A 22,409-nucleotide genomic window follows, 5' to 3' on the forward strand; every position below is an offset into this window, starting at 1 on the left:
AGATCAGACAGGCATTCTAAAGGAGAGCGAGGGAAGTATTTTGCAGCTATTGGTGTAATGATGTGCAAAAATAAATCTCTTAAAAAAAAAAAAAAGGCCGGGCATTTGAAAATTTCTCAGCATAAACCAAAAGGATACGAATCTATCCATTTTTTTTTTATTTTTTTTTTGAGTTTTGTAACATTTGCTAGGTGATGTGCGCCAGTTGCCACAGTCCTTAGGTTTTTACTCAGGTAGAACACCCATTAAAGTCAATGGAGTTTTACTGGAGTAAAAACATAAGGATTTGCCCTTGAATGTTTAAATATTTGCCCTTAAATGTTAAATCATCTTCCCATGATCCTGCCATACTGATTGTGTGATATATTAGAGTATGTCTACACTGAGTTTTAAAAACCTGCAGCAGCGGGTCTCAGAGACTGACTACAGACACAGGCTGACGGGCCAGGCCAGACGTTGTGGCTTGAGCTGGAGCTTGGACTCCGAAACTCACCCACCTCCCTAGGCTTTGGAGCCCAAACTCCAGCCTGGGCCTACACTTCTGCACTGCTGTTTTTAGCATGATAGCATGAGCCCCACCACCCTGAGGCTGAAGACCCAGGCTCTGAGACTCACGGCTGCAGATTTTAAACACACTGAAAGGTACCCCAGTTTCTACAGAAGATGACTGATGTCACAAACAAAAAAGAATGATTCGGCAATGTGCTCAGTTAGGATTCAAGTTTTAGTGCAGACAGTCGGAATAATTGCTCAAATGCAGAAAAACGAGATGTTGACCAAATAATGCTAAAAATTTGTATATACACACTCAGTGTGAAAGTTCCACTCTTTGAAACAAGCACTGAATCCTGCAAGAAAATTAAGACCAGTGAGGTAGGAGTTTTCTACAACAGCATGTTAATTTATGTAATCCATCCATTAGCTATTCCAATTTTTTAAAATTCCCCTTACAACACTGGTCCCCAAATTTTTTATCTCGTGCCCACCCAGAGCTGAGGCATGGAGTGGGGCCACGACACCAGGAGGGGGGAACGCAGACGGGGTAAGAGGGCCAAAGTTGGGGCCATAGCTGGAGGCAGGGGATGGGAGCAGAGCCTCGGCCAGGGTCAAGGCCAGCAGCTGGGACCAGGGGCGCAGGGCCAGCAGCCATGGCTGGAAGTGAATCCCCAGGCAGGCAGACAGGGCCAGGGCCAGGGGGGGCGGGCCTGGGTGGCTCTCCCTCCCCACTCCTCATGGGGGCTGGCCCTGGGCCCCTGCCGCACCCTCCCAAATGTTCCTCCGTGCCCCCATCAGGAGGGTGCACCCATAGTTTGGGGACCTCTGCCTTACAAGTTTTTAATGTGACATGAGTTAATAATTTAGCATTTACAAAACTGGGATAAATGCTGAAAAACTTAGGATGGGAGAAGAGAGGGTCATACCTTTCCAGTTATACGTTCCTGGTGCACCAAATACAACATAATGATAGTCTCTAGTAAAAGTAGCAGCTACACCTTGCTGACATGAACCAAATTTCTCATGGCCCCTCAGTCGGCCATCACAAAAACTCCATTCTCCACCATCCATAGCAGACTCGTCATCCTTAGGATCCTTAATAGTGAGATCCTGACTCAGCAGGTAGCACCTTCCAATGATATCACGAGATTCCTGAACTGTGTTTACATATTGCCTTTTCTCATAGCGATGTGCACATGTCTGCAAGAAAAACAGATACAGTCGATAAGCAAAATATTTTATGCCTTCTGGTTTTTTTTCCTGCAAATCATCATTAAAGCCAAATAATGAGAAGGCCATTCTCTATAAGCCACATGCTCCCCTAGCAACCATAAGCATATAGACCAGGTACTTATGTCTCAAAGAACAGTGACAACAGAGACTCAGAAGTTGAGTCACATATTCTTGTAACGTCTGCATGCTGATGGGAAGAAACACCACCACCACACAGGCTGTGCTAACCCATGTAAAGTTATTGAAACCTTGCAGATCACAGCACTACTATCACATACTCAATATTTCACATAGGTTGGAGGGCGAGGGGCATGCTTGCTTCTACCAGAAATGGCAGCATGGTTTGTGCAGAAGCCTCCAACAGCATTACTAACGAACAGTTTTGGAGGTAAGGGAGAGACGAGATAGGTGAGGTAATACATTTTATTAGACCAAATTCTGTTGGGGAAAAGGACAAGCTTGTGAGCTCCACAGAGCTCTTCCTCTGTGGAACTCAAGAGCTTGTCCTTCTCACCAACAGAAGCTGGTCCAGTAAAAGATATTACCTTACCTACCTTGTCTCTTTAATATCCTGAAACTGGTGGCTACAGCACCACTGCAGACAATTCTGGAGGGTAGTAAAGTTGGAAGCGGTAGTTTTGCATGAGCATAGCAACATGGGGGAAGGTTCCTCGCCATGCCCCCATTTCTGATCCATAGCTGATGTACTGTACTACCATAAGTAGTGTATTTAGCAATAAAAGCATTAAGATTCAAAAATCTATGGCATCATTCTGTGCTATCTTATGAAAGTTTCTTCCCTCTGCACCATGTAAAATAAGGGTATATGGACTCATCATCATTAGCATCTTTAAAAGAAAGTAGAATTACAAAATGTGATTTCACTCCACAATCCTGGAGTGAAAACAATCATCAGATCCACTGTTGGAGGACATCACTTCCTCAGATGGAGGTTTGCATTTATTAATACTGACAACAAGTCCAAGAAAATGTGACATTTCTACCAAAGTCATACAAAAGGATAAAAGGATAAAAAAAATTAAAAAATGAGAAGTACTTTATGCTTTCATTTTAAAACCACACTTTAGTAACACCAGCCACAGAGATGCTTTACTACTATCTACTGTCTACCCTAGATTACTTGGATCATGAAATCAAAACAATTCAAAATTCAGAGAATTAGAAACACATTCAAGAACTCTGCTGTTTTCTGAGTTATCATGATGGGGAAAAAATCTTTCAGATTCTCTGCAGTGCCTCATTCCTCTAGAGAAAAATTTAATTCCTTATGTTTAGGAATCCAATAGCAACAAAACCTAGAAAGAGTTCCGTAAAGGTACAGAAAAGCAGACAACTTTAAAACATGCAGAATAAGCCTGAACAAACACTAATAAATATTCAAGTCCTATAGACTTACCACCACTTTTCCTCCTGGCCCCTGACTTTGGACAGTTACACCCATCCACTGGTCTTCTTTACTCTCCGTTGCTGGATCAGCTGCATTATCACAACACAATTTTACACACTATGGTTAACTCGTGTCAGAAGATTTTGTGCTTTGATTATAAACACACAATTTTAATTCCAGTTTCAGAGTAGCAGCCATGTTAGTCTGTTTCAATAAAAACAACGAGGAGTCCTTGTGGCACCTTAGAGACTAACAAATTTATTTGGGCATAAGCTTTTGTGGCCCATAACCCAATTTATTTTTCACTCCATGCATCTGATGAAGTGGGTTATGGCCCACGAAAGCTTATGCCCAAACAAATTTGTTAGTCTCTAAGGTGCCACAAGGACTCCTCGTTAATTTTAATTCAGTATTTGTTAACAATGCTATACAGTACCTGAAACAGCCTTTAGGTGGCACTGTCTATACACTTACCAGTACAACAAAACCTTAATTGATGAGGATGATTAGTTACATCAATGTAAAAGGATTTTGTTGTGGTTTTTCTTTTTTAATTAAGATATAACTTACTTACTAAAGAACATGATCATAAGCAAAACATCTGGATTCAAAGTCATCAATATTGCTTTAGCAATTAAGCTAAGACTTGTTTTCACTCAAAAAATAAATAAGAAAAGCTGTAAAAACATTTAAAGAGGATAAGTTTTCCTTGTAATCACTGATTTTAAGAAAAAAAGATGCTATATTCAGTGGGAAAGACCACTGAGGCCTACATCTGATAAGAAAAAACAGGCAGTTGCTTTACTTGAAAGAAAAATATGGAAGAGACTACCATTGTCATCAAAGAGGACACGTGTGCAATGCGTCTCTGGGGATGTAATGTCACAGCTATACAACCCTCCAGTTCTGTTGGCTTGCTGGGATGGAAAGGCTCTCTCCCGAGGTGCTCCAACCAGCAATCTGTTGAGAGAGAAATAGAAAATCAAACATTTTGAGGGACTTGAGTAACTTGAGAGAAGCAACAAGAGTAGAATCAGAGGATGCTATTTTGGTCATATGTCAGTAGAGATCTGATTTGTAAACTATTGAAGGAGGATGGCATACACCATGACAATTTTTCTTGTTCTTTTTTTTAAGTAGACCATTTAAAAATTGTCTCTCTCTAAAAGCATAGTGGTTCTATGAAAACTGACGATAACAATGGCATTGTGAGGTTCTCCAATGATCATCTAATGATTTCATATCAAATATACTCAGTTTACAAATATTTTTCTTTAATTGCCATCCAAACAAATTCAGCCTGAGATCCGAGAAACAAGTTGGCTAGTTAACCTTCAACAGTAGTACAGAAGGTGACCCTAAAAATTTTAAAACCTAGAGCTTGTAGAAAATCAGAATTTACATCCAATGTAAAATTCTGTTACAGTATTTGGAAATTTGTTTTCCCAAATCAAGATGAAAGATTGAAATAAAATTTTTCACTGGATTGAGTTCCAAAAATTTGCTTCAAAATATTTCATTTTGACATTTCTGATCAAGACTAAAAATATTTTGGAACTGAAATGCTTAATTTTGGCTCAACTCAACATTAATCTGTGTCCTCCTGACCTGCTGTGATATAATGTGCTACAACCTGCTGTAGTTTGAGTGCCTTATGCCCAGAGGTTGGGCTCCCCGTCCAGACTATATTTCCCATGAGTTTCTTTGCTCTCGCCTTTCCCCAACACATATCAATTCAAGAAGAGGTCAGACCCTGGTGAATCATGGAAGATGTAGTCCAGCCCGGAAGCCCAGCCCACAGGAAAAAAATGAGGGCACATGGCACCAAACTAGAACTCGCATGAGGCAACATGGCAACTCACGCACACATATATTAATGTTGAACTGACCCATAACAAAATATTTTGATTGGTTCAAACTAAAATGCTTCTATTCAGTTCAACCTGAAACATAATATTTTGTTTAGATTTTCCTAATGGGAAACAGTTTGCAAGATTTAAGTTTTTCAGAACCTGCATTTTCTGCTGAAAAAAAATCAATACAAAATTCCCAGCTCTATTAAAATTGCTTCAGGCCTTCTTTACACATCATAAAAGGAGTAAAAAAAGAGAGCATACCTTTATTTTCTTTTCCAGGTAACTAGATTTTTTAAAAAGGTATCTAAGTACTATCAGCTTGTCGCTGCAATAGCATAATCCCCAAAAGTCTAAACATTTTTCAGATGGTTTTTGCCTAGGCAGCTCCTGTTTGTCCTTTGAGACTATTACTGTACCAGGTTCATGAACCAAGAAAAATCTTGAATCATCTTACATAAATTACTGCTGAATGGTGCTGTAAATCTTAAATCTTATCAGATGCATAAGACAGTTAAACAATCACGCACATTATAAACAGGCTCTAGTGAAACAGGTTTAAATTATTAGATCAATATAATTGGTACATTCTAGGATGCATTTTCAAGTAGTGCCCAAAAAGATATTAAAATATGCTGGAATGAAACTATGCTGCAGCACTACATGTCTGCCCCATAGAGCACAGCAGAGTGGGCTAAAAGACAGTTTCAGCACTGCAGCACAGGTCATTGTAAACATGCTGAGAACTATTAATTTTACATTTTAATTTCTTTCATTCCTAACAACATTCAATTAATCTTTAGTTCAATAAATCAAGCAAAACTTACTGAATGGTTCAAGTCAAGCATCTCAATGCATGAACAATGCACTCTACTCACCCTGCATACCATTCTTAAATAGCAAAGTCCATAATAGAAATTACTGTACTACCATCACTAAAGTAAAGCTCAATCTCTGGTTAATGATGAGATATGCACAAAGCTAGTGATGCTGGGCCTTATGCACCAGGATGAGTTTCACCCTGGCTGAGGCAGTCCAAATGAATCAGATTGTATGTTGCCTAGAGAGTTCTGATGGATGCACATGAGTATCATTACAGATTGATCATCTCTTTTTTACATTTGAGTAGTCATTGGACTGTTACTTATTCTACTTTTTTTTTTTATAAAAGGAACTTCAACAAAAAATAAATGTGAGCTTATGTTGAGAAATGTAATTGTTCTGCAGCTGTGTGCATTCTGGAGTCTATTTTAACTCTTTTGCTGGTGACCAAAACCCCTTCTTCCCAAGGAACCAGAACAAACGAGGATTAAAAAAAAATAATTATGCTTATTTTGGCAGGGGAAACAATAAAGATTAAAAACAAAATGCTTACTATGAAAATGGAGTTAAGCGAGTCCTTGAATTTTTCTGAGGATGATTTGCCTATTTATTGCAAGCTCTCCCTTAATGCATAAGGGCTATGACTAAAACTTTCAAACACAAGTACCTAAAGTCAGGCTTCTAGATCCATATTTAGACACCTTCATAAACAGAGTCTGATTCTGAAAGTTGTTGAGTCAACAGGAGCAACATGTGGGTGCTCACCAGAGACTCAAAGGTTCAGGTTCTGTAACTGATTTTTCTACTTTTATGTGCAGCTTAATATATTACCATTTATGTCACAAAATGTAAGCCATAAAATATAGATGTATAGCAAGTTAGCGCCGCTGTCAGAACCTTATCTTTTTACAGTTTCAGTTGTGCAGACTTAGGGCTGATTACTGGCAAATAACCTCAAAGGGATTATGAATACAAATAAGTATTCAATCCCTGCCAACCAGTGTGGTGTTTGTGTGTGCTTGAAGCCACGGCTCATTATAGTTAAAAGTACTTTACAGAGAACTGCTGTACAACACTAATAAATGTTCTATACAGACAGAATTATGGAGACAAAACTTACTTGTTTTTCCAAAAGCATATGGGAAACTATACTACTCCCCTCACCACCAAAGCCAACAGCAAAATTCCTATTGATTTCAGCTATAGCAGGATCCGCCCCATGATTTTTTAATTTTTTTTTAAAACACACACATGCAGTCTGTATACATTTCTAATAAGTGAGAGGAGGTGGGAATTGGCCATCCAGACACTATTAGGGGGAACTGTTACTGATCATTGTTCACTGAAAAAAGTCTGAATTTCAAATAGATAAATGGGAGCAACCTAGTTTCATCAAACCTAGTCCAATTAAGTGCTTAAAAAATTATGAACAACTACTGCAATATCAAGCAAATCAAACAAACCAGCAATAGATGTCCAGTTTAACCAGAATATTTTTGAATACAAAAATACTAACCAGAAGACACTTTTAATTTAAATTCCTTTCTGCTTTCATCAACAACACTTAAGTTTCTCAACAAGTGATTGTGATAGAACTGCAGCATTATATGCTTGCAGAATCCTTTACAACATTAATGTACGACTGGAGAATTGCTAACATAGTTCCCTATCTTTAAGGAAGGGGAAAAAAGTGATCCGCGTAACTATAGGCCTGTTAGTTTGACATCTGTAGTATGTAAGGTGTTGGAAAAAATTTTGAAGGAGAAAGTAGTTAAGGATATTGAGGTCAATGGTAATTGGGACAAATTACAACATGGTTTTACTAAAGGTAGATTGTGCCAAACCAACCTGATCTCCTTCTTTGAGAAGGTGACAGATTATTTAGACAAAGGAAATGCAGTAGACCTAATTTACCTCGATTTCAATAAGGCATTTGACACAGTTCCACATGGGGAATTATTAGTCAAATTGGAAAAGATGGGGATCAACATGAAAATTGAAAGGTGGATAAGGAACTGGTTAAAGGGAAGACTACAACAGGTCGTACTGAAGGGTGAACTGTCAGGCTGGAAGGAGGTTACTAGTGGAGTTCCTCACAGATCGGTTTTGGGACCAATCTTATTTAACCTTTTTATTACTGATCTTGGCACAAAAAGCAGGAATGTGCTAATAAAGTTTGCGGATGACACAAAGCTGGGGGGTACTGCTAACACGGAGAAGGACCGGGATATCATACAGGAAGATCTGGATGACCTTGTAAACTGGAGTAATAATAATAATAGGATGAAATTTAATAGTGAAAAGTGCAAGGGCATGCACTTAGGGATTAATAATAAGAATTTTAGATATACACTGGGGACACATCAGTTGGAAGCAACAGAGGAGGAGAAGGACCTTGGAGTATTGGTTGATCACAGGATGACTATGAGCCGCCAATGTGATATGGCCGTTAAAAAAGCGAATGCAGTTTTAGGATGCATCAGGAGAGGTATTTCCAGCAAAGATAAGGAGGTGTTAGTATCGTTATATAAGGCACTGGTGAGACCTCACCTGGAATACTGTGTGCAGTTCTGGTCTCCCATGTTTAAGAAGGATGAATTGAAACTGGAACAGGTTCAGAGATGGGCTACTAGGATGATCTGAGGAATGGAAAACTTGTCATATGAAAGGAGACTCAAAGAGCTTGGCTTGTTTAGTCTAGCCAAAAGAAGGCTGAGGGAGGATATGCTTGTTCTTTATAAATATATCAGAGGGATTAATATTAGGGAGGGAGAGGAATTATTTAAGCTTAGTACCAATGTAAACACAAGAACGAATGGGTATAAACTGGACACTAGGAAGTTTAGACTTGAAATTAGACGAAGGTTTCTAACCATTAGAGGAGTGAAGTTCTGGAACAGTAGTGGGGGCAAAAGACATATCTGGCTTTAAGACTAAGCTTGATAAGTTTATGGAAGGGATGGTATGATGGGATAGCTTAATTTTGGCAATTGATCTTTGATTACCAGCAGATAAGTATGCCCAGTGGTCGGTGATGGGATGTTGGATGGGATGGGATGGGATCTGAGTTACTGCAGATAATTCTTTCCTGAGTGCTGGCTGGTGAGTCTTGCCCACATGCTCAGGGTTTAGCTGATGGCCATATTTGGGGTTGGGAAGGAATTTTCCTCCAGAGCAGATTGGCAGAGGCCCTGGAGGTCTTTCGCCTTCCTCTGCAGCGTGGGGCATGGGTCACTTGCTGGTGGATTCTCTGCAGCTTGAGGTCTTCAAACCACAATTTGAAGACTTCAATAACTCAGACATAGGTTCGGGGTTTGTTATAGAAGTGGATGGGTAGAGTTCTGTGGCCTGCTTTGTGCAGGAGTTCAGACTAGATGATCACATTGGTCCCTTCTGACCCTAAAGTCTATGAATCTATGAAAACTGTGGTAACACAAATAGAACTCAAAACTATCTCAGTTTACTCCCCTATTTTTTTCATGTAAACATATCCATCACTTGTGAAGTGGGACCTGCAGTTAAGATGAAAACCACATATCAAAGATTATTTTAAAAGTGTATTTGTTCATACCCCTCACCACTAACACTTGACCAAACTTTACTGGATGCTTTCGCAGCTCTATTGAATGTCTATCTTGTTCATGTCTCAGTACTTTCCAAGAGACAATAACATTTTGTAAAACATATTTCTGTAAGAAATAGAAATTAAGTGATTCATTACATCAACTTTAGACCAAAAACTACACTGGGTGAAAAACTGAAAGCGAAAACATCCAATTAACATACTAGAAAGAAAATCCTGTTCATACACCCTATATTTGCCGTGCGCTTTTTTAAAGTGACAGGATTATGTTAATGATGCCAGCCTCATCACCATTATGCGGGCTGCAGGAAGCACAGAATGATAGCGTTAGAAAGGACCACAAAGCATTACTGAAAGTGTTTTCTGGGTAACAAATTACCTGCATCTACAAATAGGCTGAATAAAGTAGTCAAAGGTATCTGCAGTTTTAATTTCGGTTACTTTCATCCACCACAAATATCCAATTTAAGGTTGCTATTACTGGGAATAGTGTAGGATATTGTCACCACTGTACTTTTCAAAAAATTGCAGCATAAACACAAGTAACACAAAATTAGGAAAGTGATGAAGGTAAGTGCTGCAGTGGCTGAACTTTCACCCTACAGACCGCTATGGAGGATAGTGATTCTATTCTGAATGCTTTTTCTCCCACACTCCCAATGCTTGGCTCTCAAAGAGTTTAATTATATTGCCCAGAAAGAAGAGCTCTGATGACTACTGGTAATTCACAGACCATAGTTTAATCCTATTTGTGTTACCCACTCTCCCTTCCCCCAGCAATGCACTCCTTTTGTTTGCCACACTCACTGGTTTCATATCAGATGAAATTTTAAGCTTTTCTGGGCAGAGACAATTTCTACCATAGCACAATATGACCCTGATCCTGACTGAGGCATCTGGATAACCTTCAGCAGGAGACTGAGTCTGAGTCTCTCTCCCCTAAGTTTGTGTGCCTGCCAATGATGCCAATTAAGGAATCTAATCCTTGAGCTCAAGGAGTAGATAGCAGCGAAGATCTGAAGTTCAAACCTCTTTCTCAGCATAAGCAGGGGCAATTACATTCTTGCAACACTTGTAAATAATTCTATATTAAAGGCATTTATGAACAATTTGACTTAGAAGATGGCAACAGCCCATAACCATGAAGAGATCACAAGGAGAAAGTCAAGTGGGAAACATTCTGTGTACGGTCAGAGCAGATTGTGCCAGAAGTTAATGAGAGATTTGCACTGACCTCAGTAGGAACAGGATTGGCCCTGTGCGTGTGAAAGCACTGTTCCAACCCATTCTAAGACATATCATTACAGGCATCTATCTCCAAGTGAGCACTGTCCCTAGAAATGTCTTGACTGTTGTTGGCTTTTTAAAAATGTCGGTAGACAGCTCAACCTACACAACATTGCTAAAATAAGCTGGTCAATACAACACAGAAGTTTTATTTGAAATGTTAGTATCACAGACACCATCTCTGCTTTATGATTGGATTCAACTCTCAGAAGTGATGAAAACAAACAGTACAGGTCACTGTCTACATACCTAGTGGGGTCTATTCTTCTCTCTGTACACTTGCATAATTCCTGTTAACATGCACGTGAGTTATATGGCATATCATCAAGAGATCAGCCCTCCTTCCCCCGCTCAACACCCAAGATCTCCCAAAATCCAACAGGTGTTTATGTTAGTGCAGAACTGCTTTGTGACACTTTCTACAAGGATAAACACCATTTACGGTTTGTACCAATGGGTCATTAATACGTGACATCCTCCCTAGAGTACAGGGGACTGTACTAGAAGACCCTCACGGTCCTCTCCAGTACTATGGTTCTATGACTCCATTGGTGTATTTTCAAATTATCAGTGTAAAGATGCTTCCCAGAGACATCACTAACCTGTTTTCTAAAGCCCTGGTGTTTAAAGGATTGTGGTTTTCATGGCTCTCCCAAAAGTGCAGATTGTGTCATAGGGAATGGGAGAAGAAATGGATAGCACCAGAAGAGGCAGGGTAAGTAACCACTAAGCAAACTAGGGAAGGCAAACTAGCCTCTGTTCTGGTGCATAGGAAGGGTCAACACCAATGGTTCTGTGCCCAAATAAAGTAATTGGAAAAACAAATGCTCCACCTTCACACTCATTCAAAAAAACCTATTGCATATGGATTTTAAGGATCTTTTGCAGATCTCCACTCTTACCCAAAAACCCCTCAATGCCAAATGGCCAGAAGGTTACAAGAATATCCTGCTTCTGACATGTACATTCTGGTTCACCAAAGAATGTCATGTGAGGTCTTAAATGAAAGCCAGGGCCATTGGTCTTTAACATAGTCTGTGAAAGGCATATACAAATACTAGGTAAGGAGATATGTATGTATACTGAAGATATGTTCTTACATTCTGTATCACAGCAGAAGTGAGGAAACAGGTTGCCTATGAGACAAGGGATGTTTACTCACCTGTCTGTCTGTTGGCTTGTAAATTCAGCATTGTGAGCATGTGAGTACACATTGGCCCCTTCCGGGAGCGGAGTGGCCACGTGGTGCACTACTGGCTGGCAGGGTCGGGGGGTGGCCCTGCTCGTGATTGGGAGGAGGTGCTGATGTGAGTGAGTGGGGTCGGGGTAGGCAGGGACCCTGCCTTAGACCTGCTGTGCCACCAATCAGGAGCTGCCCGAGGTAAGTGCCCCCTGGCAGAAGCCAGCACCCTATGCCCCCTCCTACATCCCAACCCCTGCCTCAGCCCTGAACCCCATCCCAGAGCCAGCACTCCATGCCCTCTCCTGCATCAGCCCTGACCCTCCTCTCAGATCCCTTATCCCCTTCTACACCCCAACACTGCCCCAACCCAGAGCCCCCTCCTGCACCCAAACTCCCTCCAAGCGCTTGCACTCCTCACCCCCTCCCACACCCTGACCCTCCGACCCAGGCTCAGCACAGAGCCCCCTCCCACACTGCAAACCCTTCAGCCCCAGCCCAGAGCCCACACCCCCTCCCAACCCCCAACTTCTGCCCCAGCCCAGTGAAAGTGAGGGAGAGCAAGCAGAGGAAGGAGTGGTGGGGCTTTGGGGAAGGGGCAGGGCAGATCCTGGATTGCCCTTAAATTCAAAAAGTGATCTTGGGCATAAAACGGCTGGAGACCACTGATCAACAGTAACAAGTTTGATTGCCATCCATTAGGTTAAATATTAAGTGTTTCATACTCAAAGAGCAGGGACCTTGTAGATATAGTATTTTGGCACAAACTATATTTTTCTGGCAAACTACAAAGATGAACTCTTGAACCAAACAAATCCTTTTAAAATGCATGTTTCCATTTCCTATGTGCAGTTCTATCTGTCTGACTTTGCATAGGGTAGCCATTGTTCAAGAAGCACGGGGTGGGAGGGGGAGGAGAAAGGAGGTGCTGCATTTTACATCAAGAATCTAAACACTTGTTCTGATGTCCAGAAGGAGGTGAGATACAGACCAGCTGAAAGTCTCTGGGTAAAGATAAAAGGGGTAGGGATGGTAGGGATCTATTACATAATGGTAGACATCTATTACAGACCACCAAATGAGAAAGAGGATGAGAGGTTTCTAGAATAGAAACATTCAAACACAAGAACTGGTAGTACTGGGAGAGTTAAACTTTTTCACACCTTTTGGGTGGAGTTCTGGGAGCGAATGTGTTTAAGTACTTGGAAGTCTGGATGGCACCCTGAGCAGCCAGCCAGTGCGGTCCAAAACTCAGAAACGGATGTCAGACAGAAGGTCTGTGCCCTGAGAGTGTGCCTTCCGAGCCCTAGATTATGGGCAGTGGCTTGATTCCTGGAGCTTGAAACATACGAGGAATCCAGAGTAGCAGACGTGTAGATTTCCCTCAAGAAATCTTAGAGAGTAGCTTGAAGGAGGCACTGGAATCTGTGCCAGTAGGTAACTCTGTAAGCAATCCCACTGAAATGAAGTCAACAATATTATGAGCTGTATTTGTCGAAGAGAAGCTAGTGATTAGGTTTGTCCTGCTATTGCATTTCATTTTTCTAATGACCATGATTTCACAAGCTCCATACTTCTTATCTGCCAGAAACATGCTGTAACTAGACTCACTTTCAATTACCTAAAATATCCTGAAAAGTCTGAACCTGTCAGTTATAGCTCTTGTTTTTGCATCAGCTTTTCTTCATACACTCTACAAAAGGCATCTCTCTTTCAACCAAGAGCCTTATAAAATAAAATGCCACACCCATGTACATAATCCACCGTGCTGCTTTTCTGAAGTGTGCACCCAGAAGGGCAGTCATTAGAATATGGAAAAGGCTGGTTTGTACCACTTTCCCAAAAGCAATTTGAAAAAGCTTAAAACGGCTAGTTGCTGGATATATTATATTCTCATGTGCACAGAAAGCTTTATTAGTTATGTTCTGATCACCCAGTCTATGCACATTCACTATAAAAATGAACTATTGATTTTTCTCTATTGATTTAACCCCTTACCCAACTCCACAATTGTATTTACAGTTCTGGGTTTTGGAGTCTCTGTGAAGCAAATCTTACCAGCTGGGAAGATAAATTTCAGTTCTAAAACCATATACTGCTGGCACTGTCCAGATGAATCTCTCACTACAGGCTTTGATAGCACTCTTTGGCCAAACATGGGTGAGCATCCAAATTGCTGTCAGACTGTGACTTAGGCCTAGTTTACAGCTAAAATTCAGGCTGACATAGCTACATCGCTCAGGGGTGTGAAAAATTTCAGCCTTGTGCAGAGTAGTTAGGTTGATTGAACCACTGTAGGAACAGGTTGAGGGAAGAATTTTTTCCACTGATAGAAGAACTTTTCCATCAACCTAGCTACTTTTCCCAAAGGTGTGAATTTACTACCATGACAAAAACACCACTTCCATCCTATAGATGCTACTTTTATGACTTTTCTCAAACATTGGCAAACAGTTTGTGCCCCTTATAAATATTAACTCAGCAGCAAATAGTCCCTTCTGAATATCTTATTGGTAACACTATATATAGTTGCCAAAGTCAAGTTAACATACACACAAGACAACAATATGACTCCAGTTATAAAACCATCATGGCCCTCAGTTAACTGCAGATTACAGGACAAAAAAGGTTACTATCAAAAATTCAAATAAGTTGGTAGGATTTTAATATGAAAATTTTTCTTTCTACTGCAGTAAAAACTTTTCCTTAAATTCCGAGCCTAATCAAAAAGGAAATGTGATATTAAATACGTCATCCAAAAAGATACAATTTATTCAAATAAACTGAAAACGCAGATAGTCACCTCACTTGGAAGCGCACCAATCTGTTAAAATGTTTTATAGCAGTACAGACCATAGTTCAAAAGGAGTTGTATGTTTATTCAGATCACCCAAACAGCTTCTTTGGTTTAACTTCATACATACGTACAGAGTAGTATCAAGGAGGTAAACTGAAATTAACGAGATATTATTAAAAAGATACAGATCTCCCTCTTTCTCCACATGTGGACTGGACAGGGGAAACCTGCCATACTGTGTTACATTTTAGGGTGAGTAGGAACGGACAAACTGCATGGAGTTCAAGGTCTCAGAACAACTTACTTGTTCACAAAACTAACTGAAGATTGAGAGCTTAAGCCTCCAAAGTTAAAACCATTTCCTTATACACAGTTTTCTCCCCTGCTTTTTTCTTTTCAGTCTGATTTAAGCAGAACATGAGGCAAACAACACTGGAGTCAAGTACAACTTTTGAGACCCTGATATTGCCTAACTTTCAGTCTGAAAGAATATGAGTTCTCCCATTTCTAGCTGGTAGAACTCAGTTGGAACTCGGCTGACAATTGCTAATGTTTCTTTGCTACATGTGTGGGGAAAAAATATGTGAAAAGAAAATAAACTGATTGCTAATCAATGTTTTGAGACATCACAGTCATAATCAACAAATGTCTCAGTCTCACCAAGTATGATGTGTGCAGATGAAAATGTAACTTGGGCTTATGCAGTTACCCCCTGTGCTCAAAATCCATCCAATATTACTCTCTGGTATGTATAAAAACATTATTTACTTCTGACAGCTTCAAATGAGTGCATTGTGTCATCTTCACCTAAGACTTGGCTCCAATAAATGAAGACTACGACTCACACCAAGTGAATATGGAGAAGTTTATAAGTGGGAGAACAGTGAGCAGTTTTCATCATATTTCACTGTAGAAAGCAAAGGCCAGATGCAGCCAGTAGGTTTAACGGTTACAAAACTTTAGCACCATACATAGTAGAACAGGGAAATAAAATTGTAACAGTGGTTCTTTATCAAGAACGGTAAAAAATAAACGGCTATGAAAATTGAACCCAGAAAGCCTCAGACTTGCTATCAGCAACACCTGGTTGCCTAGTTTGGGTGTTCCCTGAATAAACATGCATTTTCTTTTGAACTTCAACCTGTGCTTGTGCTACTGTGCAAACATCGCTTACTTTCAAGCGCACTGCTGTATAAGTGTGATGTGACATTCAAAGGCTGAATGTTTTGTTTTGCTGTGCTGTGCATTTACAAGATATACTTTGTGGACCCAATTTTCAGAGGTATTGAGCACCCAAAACACCAAACGGAAGCCTATGGGAACTGCGGGCACTCAGCATTTCTGATAAAAATCAGGCCCCGACTCTTCATCAGCAGTTCAGGTATTTACACAGCTATTATCCATTTTGGCACTCAAGTCCCACACAATGTAGAATGTTTTTTAGACTTGAGTCAGCAGATGAAGTTACAGAAAAGGTGGTTCATGATTACTTTGTCTTGGTATATCCTGGTATCTCAAAGATTCCTCATTTCCTTGAAAAAAGGATGTAAGAGCAAAAAGAAGTATATGAGCGTAGCTTACACAGTGGCGCTGGAACAATTTTTATAGTGGGGGTACTGAAACTGTAAACCCTGTATATGATGGAAACAACTTCAAGCCAGGGGGTGCTTCCGCACCCACAGCATCCCTAGTTTCATCTCCCCTGAGCTTAGAGGTTGCTGAGGAGCTTATTACTGACTGTAAAATACAGATTTCAGGTTTCCATGGTGTAAACTACAACCAGAGAAAGCATCTCATGGAGCATCTCTCATTGTTGATCCTGGGGACCTCCACCCTTTCTAATGATAATATCCCTATAGAAACTATAGCAATTGCTTCCAGAGTAAAATAATATTATGAACATGTATTTTTAGCTGTGATTTAGCAGTTGGAAACAAGAAAGAGAGCCAACACCATGCACAGAGCCAGCTGTACATGGACCACATCAGCAAGTGCTTTGTGAACCACAATTTGAGAACATATGCATCCAACGAAGCGGGTATTCACCCACGAAAGCTCATGCTCCAAAACGTCTGGTAATCTATAAGGTGCCACAGGATTCTTTGCTGCTTAATTTGAGAACCATCGCTTTAAAGTTTTACTATGATTCCTGAGCACTGTACAAGTATAGTCTCTTTCCATATATTTTACAGCAGAATACTTCTGAGTTGCTCATGAAAATAAAATGGCTAAATTGGATTTTTGTTTGCAAAGCAAGAATACCTGTATGGCAGCCTCTAAGAAGTACTGGGCACATATTGCTCTCACTTCTTAGATACAAGGGCATGTTCCATCTTATCACGAGTACCATACATCCTATGTTAAAACTGCAGAAGGGCTCTGAGCACAACACACAAGTTAAGATACCTGAAGCACCATTATTTTATAACCTTTTTAGGGGTGATAAAGGTCAAAGAGAACAGTCATTTAAAAGTGACAGACACAATCCACTAAGACAACGCTTCAAACAAATCTTTCTTTTTTCTAGACTGGATTCTTATGCGGCTATTTACTGTACAGCAGCTTGCTTGTGTATATCCGAAACAAACTACAATCATTTCATTTCTTAGAAATAAATACACCTCTACCCCAATACAACACGGCCTGATATAACACGAATTCGGATACAATGCGGTAAAGCAGTGCTCGGGAAGGGTGGGGCTGCGCACTCCAGTGAATCAAAGCATGTTCCATATAACTCAGTTTCACCTAAAACGCAGTAAGATTTTTTGGCTCCCAAGGACAGCGTTCTATCGAGGTAGAGGTATATATGCATTACTCATGAATTTCCCATATCGTTTTGTACAACTTGTTTCTTCAAAATGTCCCTAAGTATATTTGCATCTTAATACCCCAAGTCTTAGCAAGCACATTACCATAAGATGGTAACTTTATATAAAAAATAGATTTCACTGAAAAAAGTTACACACAGCCTGTCCACTTGGTGTGGATCATTTTCACTTGCTTGTTTTTAGAGTCCACTGACCTACTAGCAGGCTTTCCTTTAGCCTACTTTTATTCCCTTCCATCTCACCTTTCCAAACCACTTTGTTTCTACCAGTCCTGGGATACAGATGTTTTTTTCAGTTCCAACTTGATTTTGAAAAGTTAAAAAAAAAAAAGTGCCACAGAATAGATTTTAACAACAGTTATTCTACAGTGGATCTTGCTATTTCTGTGAGCAATTTGCCAGATAACAGTCATATTTGGAGTGAAGCTTTGCCTAGTTTAACAAAAGAAAATTGGACTGGCGCACACACTGTGGCTGATGAAAGATTTACTTCTATAAAAACACCAGGCATCTAATCAATATACTGCTTTGGGAACTGTTCTGTTTTATTCTGTGAGATGGAGAAACCAGACAGCAATGAATTAGATCTGGAAACCAATCTCCTCTGTAATTAGCCTCACACGGAATACCATTTGTGGGAAGTCAGCCTACCTGCCCTGTTTCTGAATGACAAGTTATTTGCCTTACTTAAAAATCAAGGTTAGTTGTTGTTTGTTTGTTTTTTTAAGTGTTGCATGCAGCGTTTTAATCTGCTCAGCTATTTATATGACAAAAATTTTGTGCATGTCACTTAATCTCACTTTCCCACATTTTCCCTCTCTCTAAAAGGGGGTAACACCCACGACTGCAAATTGCTTTTAGATCATCAGATGAAAGATGCTATACCAGTTGTTTTTTTAAAGACTGTTTATTACCAAAACAGATTTCTAACAAACTTTAGATAATATATGACTTTTTCCCCCACTTTGATAACCCCATTATGCAAATTTACAACGGCTCCAACCTATTACAAATTCAATCCATCAAATAAGCCAGATCAAATCAACTTTATCTGAAGCTTCTACTGAAATAGCTAATTAAAAGCTAATTAAGACTGTCTGTCATAACTCCCATGCAAGGACTTTTTTTCTACTTGGGCATCATGATTGGAAGAAAAGGGTGAATTAGGGCTTGTCTGCATACAAAAACTATACCACTTACCCTCCCAAGAGGGGTGCAGATACATCTGAATAAAGGTGTATATAGCTTATCCTGTACGGATATAAGGCCACCTTAATATCAATCAATATAACTCCATCCACACTAGTGGTTGCAACTAGGTAATTGCAGTACAAAATTAAAAAAAAACCCTGCTAACCATAATAGTTAAATTGGTTTAAAAAAAAAACTGAGCATGGAAAAGAAGCAACTCTTCCTAATAAAAACCTGACATGCAATTGCAACAATGTGGAAATTCCTTCAATCTCCAAGATTACTGCTACATACCACCCACTTTGTTTCACCACCATCGATCTGCGATCTGCGTCTTCATCTCAAGCCCCAAAACGCTGTTATTCCTTCTGCAGAGGCCAGTCTAAAAGTTTCTTCCTCAGCATATTTACGAGAGGAGAACTGAGATTGTGAGCAGAAGGTTTTTCCAAATATAAATAGGAAGTTTTAAGACTCCAATATCTAGAACACTAGACGGTACAATGCTCTTTCAAACGCTACTCTTATGGAGGGGTTACTAAATCTAAATGGCATGTTTGCCCCAAACTCTGCTCCTTTGAAGCAATACAGCACATAGCATTGTGGGCCCTGTTTTATGCACAAGACATGCTTCTGAAGGCACTTATTTAAACCTCTTCATCTTGACACACACATGCTCTATGCTCTCTCTTTCTACCTTTTTTCAGCTGACTGGGTCATAGTTTCACTCTTAAAAAGCAGTACAAAACTTCTTGTGCCAGTCCATGAGATTAATGCTGCAACTGGTGTTTGTGAAGCTGTTTGCCAGCTGAAGCTTTCAGGGTTGTGATTCTGCACAGAGCCTCAATTCTTAGCTCCAAGCACCATTTCTGTACAGACTGGAACGAGAGAAAAACACACAAATAGCAGGTATGCCACAGCCAACATCACTCCTTTGGTTTCAGTTTTCATTTGAACAATGAGGGCTGGGGGACAGAGTCTTCTTCATTTCTTCCCTCCTCAGACTTTTGATGATAACAGTCATGCTCTTCAGATAAACTTTATCCCTTCCCACTGACATCTAGGATTCTCAGTCTGGAAGGTACCAGATGTTTTACTTATTAAGATGGATGTGTTAAGTATCATGACCCCTTTGGACAAAAGAATGATTCATCAATAGCTTCACTGAAGACATGAGGTTTACAGTTTAAGTAGGCAGCACGACTGTGTTGTGTGTCTGACTACATGGCAGAGGTCTGCCCATCTGTCTGTGCATGTCTATATCAGCCTAGTCTGGAAGAAAGGAGCAGAATAGCTGTATTATTTATTGTTCAGCCCTTTCTTTTTCCATTAACTTCTATGCATAGTTCTTGGACTGGACTTAAGTTAAATTATAAAAATCATTGACCACCTTCGCTCAAGGATAGAATGAACATTTGACAAAAATAATTCTTTTCCTTCTGTCCTCAACCTGTACATTCAAATATTAATTTAAATTGAACAAGGACAACTGCCTTCTCCCTCTTCCCCCAGTTCAAGGTCTGCCCTTGTTTGCACTGACTATGTACAATTTTTGTTCCGTTTGCACTGGCCTGGCCTATCCTCACCTTCAGTCTGGGAATATGCAAGATTAGTTTTTAGATCCGATTTCTTTCCTATTTCTAAGACATTTTTAATACTGTACTCTGATCACATCAGAATTGACTAAGCTAGCCATATACGGCGTTCAGAAGGTTGATTTATATACTATCATATTATTTAATAAAAACTGTCTTGAATACTAAACTATAATCACAAATTCACCCCTTTCAGAAAGGGTGAGTGCAATAAAAGGGAAGGGTAAGAACTTAAAAGCAATTTTGGTAAAAAGAACAGTTATATTTAGGCTTGGCTGAATTCAATTTTTATAATTAACAGATAAATTTTAAAATATTGACTTTTTCTGTTATATGTTTAAATTCTCATGGTTGCATGAAATTGCAAAGGAGGTCAATGACAGCAGACACTGAGATTGAAAAATGTAAAGCTTTATAACCTTTTAAAATACAAATTGTCAGCATCCTGTGTCAAAATATATGGATTAAATATCCTTAAATCGAACTCAAATTAGTTCTAAAGCAACATTTTTTTCCACTTTACCTACTGGTACATTTCAATCACCATGAATGGAAAAACTGTGCATTGGTTTGGTGCATGCAGTGTTTACTGACGTTTACTAATAAAAATCTAATCCTTCCAAGCCTAGTTATATTATAAAGATGTTCTTACAAAGGCTGCCACATCCATGTTTTCTGCACACAGTAATCTCAGCTTGCAGAACATTGTTAGTTATTGTTCTAAACACAATATTATTGTTCCAACCTAATGAGAGACTAATAGAGCTGCCTAAGACTTTTTAAAATCAGAAAGATGCAGGCTATCAACCCATACTACTACTACTTAGCTCATCATCTCTGCCATCTGCATATATCCTCTTTTCAGAGAGTCAAGGCCAGATTCAACCCCCATATAAACTACTGAAACTCCATCAAAGAAAATGGAATGGCATGGGCTCACATTAGGACTGTATTTGACCCTCAGCCTCAACATACTTAAAGATGAAAATATGTTAAACCAAGCAGAGTGATTGGCTGTGTGCATCTTCCAATAGTTAAAAAAAAGTTTTACAACCTTTAATTGTAGCTGCTAATCTAACTTGTTTTTTGAAAGTTGGAGACTATTTATCATCATTATGCACACTGGGCAAAGTCCTACAGTCCTTCCTCAGGCAAAACTCCTCCTGAAGTCAAGGGAACAAAGCAATGCATTGGTTTTTTTATTTGATCCTAATATTTAACAATGCTGTTTTAAAAGACATTGTGCTAAAGAAGTATGTCACCATGTTCTCTTGCTTAGTTAGAGTGGGTACAGTCTGAGGTCTTGCCTACACTTTATTGTTCTAAACTTTATTGTTCTAAATTTACTGCTTTAACTTTACTCACACAGTTGAAGCAGCAATATCCCTCTACTGTAGAAGCAGTTTTATCAGCATAAGAGTGTTCATACCTGCACATCTTATTCCAATTCAGCAAAGCAAAATAAGCTATAGATGTACAAAGCACCTTATACCGATATAACGGCATCTATACTAGGGCTTTTACCAGCATAACTATGTCAGCAAAATAAATAAATAAATAAATAAAATCAAACCCCTTACCAGTAGAACTACACTGTAAAACTTTCTGAGTATAAAACTAAGCCTGAGAAATGGACTGCAATGAATAGCTTCATTGAGATCATGAATGGGTTGCTTATTCCAAGATTCCAATGTTACATTGCTTAAACATTCTCCACTGAAAAATGACAAGTTCTACAATTCATAGTATAGTAGGTGCAGGTGTTTGCAGAAATACATTGTTTCAGTGTTATCCTCCTCAATCTTTTGACATAATTCAGCCTCCCTTTTGCCTTGAGGCTCTCAAGATGCTCTAGGCTTCAGTGGCTCTCTCAAGAGGACAAAGTTGTTCCAATTAGAGAACCAGTTTTTAAACTAAAAATTAAACTTAAATAACTGGAGATGTGATTCTAAAGCAGTTTGGTAATAGCCCTGTGTGAACACTTATTTTTGGTTTAATAATTGCTTGTTTCAATTTAGATTAAACCAGTTCCTGGTCAATTTAAACTAAACTGAAGTAAGCTTGATTTAAACAAAAATAAGAGTGTCCACACAGCCTTTTATCCCAGGTTAACTATATCACTTTTTTTAAGTCACATC

The 22,409-nt window shown here is 39.5% G+C and overlaps 1 protein-coding gene across 2 annotated transcripts in view; it reads right to left on the minus strand.

Annotated features, from left to right (window-relative positions):
• The window catches only part of ITGA6 (integrin subunit alpha 6), a 60,387-nt gene that overhangs the window by 29,933 nt on the left and 8,045 nt on the right, over window positions 1-22,409 (minus strand). For both annotated transcript variants that reach the window (XM_030580615.1, XM_030580614.1), the window contains exons 2-4: window positions 3,969-4,096; window positions 3,146-3,225; window positions 1,422-1,695 (exon numbers count right to left, since the gene is read on the minus strand). In XM_030580615.1, coding sequence (XP_030436475.1) covers window positions 1,422-1,695; window positions 3,146-3,225; window positions 3,969-4,096 — 482 coding nt within the window. The remainder of the gene's footprint in view (window positions 1-1,421; window positions 1,696-3,145; window positions 3,226-3,968; window positions 4,097-22,409) is intronic.

Source organism: Gopherus evgoodei, chromosome 11, assembly GCF_007399415.2.
Source record: "Gopherus evgoodei ecotype Sinaloan lineage chromosome 11, rGopEvg1_v1.p, whole genome shotgun sequence".
In the NCBI taxonomy this organism is placed as follows: Eukaryota; Metazoa; Chordata; order Testudines; family Testudinidae; genus Gopherus; species Gopherus evgoodei.